Here is a 6,153-nt window from a genome sequence, read left to right on the forward strand (position 1 = left end):
CCACAATAAACTAAAAATTTCATGCAATAAAATGTTTATTTATGCAAAACAATTAGGTAGTGATCTCTTTGTTCAAAGAAAAATGTACTTAAAAAAAATTATATTGAATTTTTATTCTTCTGTTTTCTTTATTTTGATCAAATTTGTGCATTGAATGCATGAATTTGGTACAAATTTGGTGCAAACCCCTTAAAAAGAATTTGGTATGTTCTTTAAATTTCTTTCTATGATCATTTAAAGACTCCCAACAAATGAAATCTCATCCACCCACTCCATTATTTGGGTGTAAATTTCTCTCTAAACAAATCAAGATATGTTTTATAAAATTAATAATGTCGGGAGTTTCAAGGTTTAAAATTTAGAACCCATTTGATTGGAAATTCAATAAGTAGCCTTAGCTCACCATCACCTCATGCTAATGGAATCAAATGTAGAAGAGTTCACAGATTAAAGAAGTTGTTCTTATATGAGAAGGAAATTTTGACTCTCCTTCTCTCTATGCATAATTCATATCGGATGATGTCTTGATGATGCTACAAAGCATCATTGATAATATTCTCTCCCCTTTTCTAAAAAAAAAAGAAAGCAACTTATCTTATTTGAATCATATTTTTTATTTATGTTGATAGAGCCTTAAATATTGATAACATTATATATATATATATATATATATATATATATATATATATATATATATATATATATATATATTAGATGTTTATTTAATTTTTTTTTTAAGCCAACGAGTTTATATTACCTAGACGGAAGTTCGGGTGTTTTAACTGCTCAACTAACCCACTATTGGTAATTACTGAGCAATTAGGGTAGGCGAACTATTTAGAAAAAGAAGAGTATAATTATTGTCATATTGTACTATATTTTACTATATGCATCAACTATGGACCACATAGAAATAATATTGAATTGGACTGTCAAGCTCTCATTTGGAATCTATAACACAAAAAAATATGTTGCTCCAGCCAATGGTGGGTTAGTTTAGCGATTAAAAGCCCAGTCTAAAGCCCAGCCTCCCATGGGGAAGTCTTGGGTTCGCACCCATCAACTAAAAAAAACTATAGATGAACTATTAATCAAAATTGGTTTAAAACAAATAGTTTGTTTTATCTAAAATTTAAAATATCTTAAACTAATATTAAATTTGTCGAATCCTCCAAACCTGTCTCCTCTAAAGTCACACGGATGGGTTGTTGAAGTGAACTCCTACATTAGGAATCCCGTCCACAGTAGGAATTTATGCTGGAACGTTTGAAAGCTCCCTCGCAATTCATTCACCTTAGAAGAGAACTCACAAATCCTCCAAACCTACCTCCTCTAAAGCCACACGGATAGATTGTTGAAGTGAACTCCTACATTAGGAATCCCATCCACAGTAGGAATTTCGTAAACTGATTTATAAGCCATTACACAATTTTGAAATGCTAGTCGTTTACGTTTACTGCTTTTTCCTTCTTTTCATAAATTAAATGTATGTTTGATAAATAATTTGTGTAAAACCTTATGAATGAAGCAAAATTAGATATTATGAAAAGTTTTATGTCCACCCATGTCCAGACAACATTGAGGACAAATTAATCACCAAATCCCCTAAGAAAGATGTAAAGCAAAACCCCCCATGATACTTTTATGTATGTTTTCGTTGGCCCTTGTTTAAAATTATAGGTGGACCACACTTCTTTATTTAGGATTCTTGTATTGATAAATAACATCCAAAAACTCACATGCAAGTAATTAATATTAAATTTAAATAACGATTTGGCAAAGGTTCTTAGCTACTGATCTCTGCAACCCTTGCCAGATTGCTAGTAACTCACACATCACCCCATTCACATGAGGTCAAAAGTTCGAATTTCCTTTGGGCCACAAGTGAAATCTTGTCGTACACTTAAATAATTGTAAAGTTATTACTTTGAGAATTTAATCGATGTGCACGTAAACTAGCTTGGACAAACTTCAGTTCTAACAAAAATCTAGTGAGGTTTAATTTACTATTCTATTTTGTAGAATATGAAACATCACGGCTTACCAAAATAGGCTCTATGAACAAAAAATTAAAGAAGGAAAACAAGATCTTTTATAAGAGGAAGCAAAATAGAATGGATTTTGTCAATGTAAAATTGCTTAATTGGTAAGACCAACACTTTTTAGTAAAGAAATGGTGCTAACTCCTGACATATCTAAGACTCTCATACCATTTATATAAAAATTATCTTGGTTCGCTTAAACAAGGTTCTAGTATCGAAACCTTGTGGATGCAAAAAATTCTCGTCGGAAGACTCACCCACTATAGCCAGGTGTGCAATCGGGGTCAAACACCGGATTTGTCAAGACAAAGCCTTGAAACCGGGGATTGGCAAACCAAAAAATTATCCGTAACAAAAACAAAACTAAAAGAAAATTAAAATAGAATGGATCCAGGAAACCCTATGGGAGGCGGCTGACAGCTATGAGAAGTTTCAACCAATTAGAAAATTTAGAATTGATAAACTATTCTAGAAAGTCAGCTGGAGGAACTATAAATAGGGCTTTGAGTTGGCCGTTTAGTTCAAACAGTTTTCGATTTGCTTCAAAAGGTTCTTTTGCTCCAAATTGAAATTACATTTCTTTTCTAGCAAATCTTCGAGTTTGTAATTCCCCGTTTCAATGGCGACTAAAATCTACATCGTGTAAGCGAAGCTCTCATTCTTTCTCTCTCAGAATGATCTCCTCCCTTTGTTCATCTATGATATTTCCTTCATCGATTTGTTTGCTGCATTTAGTTACTGTTACTATTTCTACTACTTAGTTTTTCTTCTTCGCAATTCCTATGATCGCTCCGTTACTTCTCAGAGGTTCATAGATCAGTTGATTTTCTGATGATCCTTGGTTGCTTTATATGAATATTCTGTTTCAGAAATCTCATTTTCTTTTCCGAAAAATTTGGGGGGAACGTTTTTTTTCCTTTTTTGGTTGAAGATTTGATCTTTTCGTTCTTTCCATTACTCCGTGATTCGGGTGTCTTTGTTTGTCCTACTTTTTTTGCTTGCTTCAAAGTCTTGCGGCATCGGTTGATGTGGAATACCGGATCTGAATTGGAATCGGAGGCAGAAATTCTAGGCTTAACTGGGGCGTTTTGGGAATTGCAGTTCATAGAATCTCTATTGCAGCTTCCTTCCCTAGTGTTGTGAACTTCATTGATATTTCCCTACCCCTTCTATGGATTAATCATTCAGTTAGCTCTTCTTCATCAGATTCTCTTCTGTAGTTCTAAATTCTTAAATAGTTTCCTCATAGCAATTAGATGCCTAGCTAGTTTGTTGTTTCTAATTTCTAATTGTTTAAAAGAAGTACTTGAAGTCTATTTGGCGTCTGAGTGATAAGAATTCTGTTCTATGGGTTTTGACTTTGTAGTCCTTGTCTAACTGGTTGGTTTAAGGGTTTGACTGTGTATAGGGAGATATTTTGATTTTGACTATTTGTATGGATATATGCTTTGCTCTGTTGGAGTTGAATACTCAAAAATTGATACCCAGTATGGACTTTCACTCTCCACCTACAAATCCAAATTAAAAAAGAGGTTGTCCCCTTCCCCTTGGTGGTGCAGGTTAGAGAGAAATATATTGATATCTTAAATCGATTCACAGAGATGACCATGAGTTGACCATTCTTATTTCTTAAGGTGAAACCAGGGGAATTTCTCCCACAGCATGAGAAACAAGTGATTGGAACTGTAACTGAAACTCAACCAGTTGATACAGGTTTTATATAGCCCAGGCCAGGTAGTTAGAAAGCCAGATCAGCAGCCGTAACCATTTATATCACAGAAGGCTTTTAGTTGATGCTAGCATATATTTAGCATAGGAGTCTGAGGGTTCAACCCGATATGTTCATGCATTATTTGAAACTACTGATTCCTATTCACTACAAGTTTTTTATTTCAATGAACAGTACCAATAAGAAAACAAAGCATTTTCATTTTCTTATTGCTGCAGTCTTTGGTTTTCCAAATTCAGTGCCTTTTATTTACCTCAGAATAATGGAGATCAAACATCCTTTGGCTGCTGCAGGTACTATTCCATGTATGGACATGTGGAGAAGCTTGCTGAAGAGATTTTAAAAGGTGTTTCATCCATTGAAGGTGTTGAGGCCAAACTTTTTCAGGTATATGCTCGTCTCAATTGTTTCCTTTCTTGCCTGATATTGTAAGCTGGGGAAGCAATAATAGATAACGAATGGGACTGTCAATCTTCATTTTTTTTAAGGCTGTCATTTTCCTTGTGCTGTTGAAACTGAAAGCAAATTTAGTTGAGATAATAAGGGTGTGGGTAAGGGGTGATACAGGATTATAAATCAAGGTAGGATTCACTTTCATTTGATGCCCCACCATAGCCACAGTGGTGATTGGAAAACTGTGAATTTTCAATTCTTGGTCAATGGTGACTACGAGACCAGATTTGAATGTCCATTTTGTTTCAAATTGTTACCTTGCAGGAGGACATCTAGAAGCAATTAGTTGTAAGATTGCCCATATATTCCCCCCCCCCCTTTTTACCCTACCTTATATTGTGTTATTTCTTAAGAAATGCAAACAGATAGAAACATCAATTTCCTTTTGCCTTAGAATCTTTGAGGAAGTCTTATTCTATGCTGTGGCTCCGTATGGCAGAAGTAATCTGATTGTCTTTGTTGGATACAATAGGTTCCTGAAACATTGTCTGAGGACATTCTTGGGAAGATGAGTGCTCCACCTAAGAGTGAGGTCCCCGCCATTCAGCCCAATGACCTTGCTGAGGCTGATGGAATCCTCTTTGGATTCCCCACAAGGTTTGGGATGATGGCTGCCCAATTTAAAGCATTTTTGGATGCAACCGGAGGTTTATGGAGGACACAGCAGCTGGCAGGCAAGCCTGCAGGGATTTTCTACAGCACTGGGTCTCAGGGTGGTGGACAAGAGACAACTCCGTAGGTTCCTCAACTGCTATATTACTATTTAAACTACTTCAATTTACTTTTAGAGTTAAATCTTCTATGATTGTTGGAGAGAGAAATAACTAATGGAATGACTTTGGGAATTTCACAGATTGACTGCCATCACTCAGCTGGTTCATCATGGGATGATCTTTGTACCAATCGGTTACACATTTGGTGCTGGAATGTTCGAGATGGAGAACGTAAAAGGTGGTAGCCCATATGGTGCAGGAACTTTTGCTGGGGATGGATCCAGACAGCCAACCCAGCTTGAACTGGAACAGGCTTTCCACCAAGGGAAGTACTTCGCTGGCATTGCAAAAAAGTTCAAAGGATCTGCTTGATTTCCTTCCAATAAAAACCTCTGGACATTCTATACTTGCAATTTTTTTCCTCTTCTAGGGTTTAGGAATTTGAAGTGTATTTTCCTGTGGTCATATAAATAAGATGGGTTAACCTACGGGTTATGTTTGGGTTCGTGGTCTTTGTTTGTGTTCTCTTTCGGGGGTTTATGATTGATACATTGTAAGCAGTTTGTTTCTTCTTCTGGATGTAGGCTAACCTTTTTATAGTTTTGTTTACCTAAGCTATGTAATAGGTGTATTTTGTCCTGGACTCTATCTTGAGAGTTAGCTTTTTACTCGGACTTCCCCTATTGAGTATCATCCGGACTCTTATTATGAAGTTATCTGAACTTCCCTTGTTGAGTATCATCCGGATATTCGAACTTCCCTCCCTAATTAGGATTCTAGTTCCCAACTTAAAGGTGGTTATTCAGTTGTTTATCACATTTCCCGCGGGTCGACCAGCGTTTTGGTCAGATCAGATCGGTCTGTTTTATTCTTCCCTTATTAGGTTCAATCAATTCTATCGGTTTCAATTATTAGGACTAGATTCTACTAGGAATAGAACAATTTAGATAAGACATTCGGTGGGCAGTTCTTGTTCCCAACAAGCTTTTCTGGTCCAAAATTGACACCTCTAATATTCCTCTATTGTAGCTCTCCATAGAATTATCTTTTCTATTTTATTGAACCAATTATCACTAACTTATAATGAAACAATCTAAGGTTATGGCAAAGTTTTAAAAAGATTGTTTGAAGAAGAGAGAGGAAGCAAAAAACTTAAGGGCGTTTGGTTCCGCAATTCCCTGGAATTCGCTTCTGTAGGGAATCATGAGTCTGTTGA

At 35.8% G+C, this 6,153-nt stretch overlaps 1 protein-coding gene across 1 annotated transcript; it reads left to right on the plus strand.

The window, feature by feature from the left end:
* The first annotated feature begins 2,574 nt into the window (after positions 1–2,574).
* On the plus strand, positions 2,575–5,670 carry LOC149028827 (putative NAD(P)H dehydrogenase (quinone) FQR1-like 1). The gene is made up of 4 exons (XM_089139095.1): positions 2,575–2,684; positions 4,065–4,158; positions 4,697–4,959; positions 5,078–5,670. Exons 1-4 carry the CDS (start codon positions 2,662–2,664, stop codon positions 5,307–5,309), a joined length of 612 nt encoding a protein of 203 aa, XP_088995221.1. The 5' UTR covers positions 2,575–2,661; the 3' UTR covers positions 5,310–5,670.
* The last annotated feature ends 483 nt before the right edge of the window (positions 5,671–6,153 follow it).

This window comes from Hakea prostrata, chromosome 1, assembly GCF_041222555.1.
Source record: "Hakea prostrata isolate BN-2017 chromosome 1, UWA_Hpros_2, whole genome shotgun sequence".
Lineage (NCBI taxonomy): Eukaryota > Viridiplantae > Streptophyta > Magnoliopsida > Proteales > Proteaceae > Hakea > Hakea prostrata.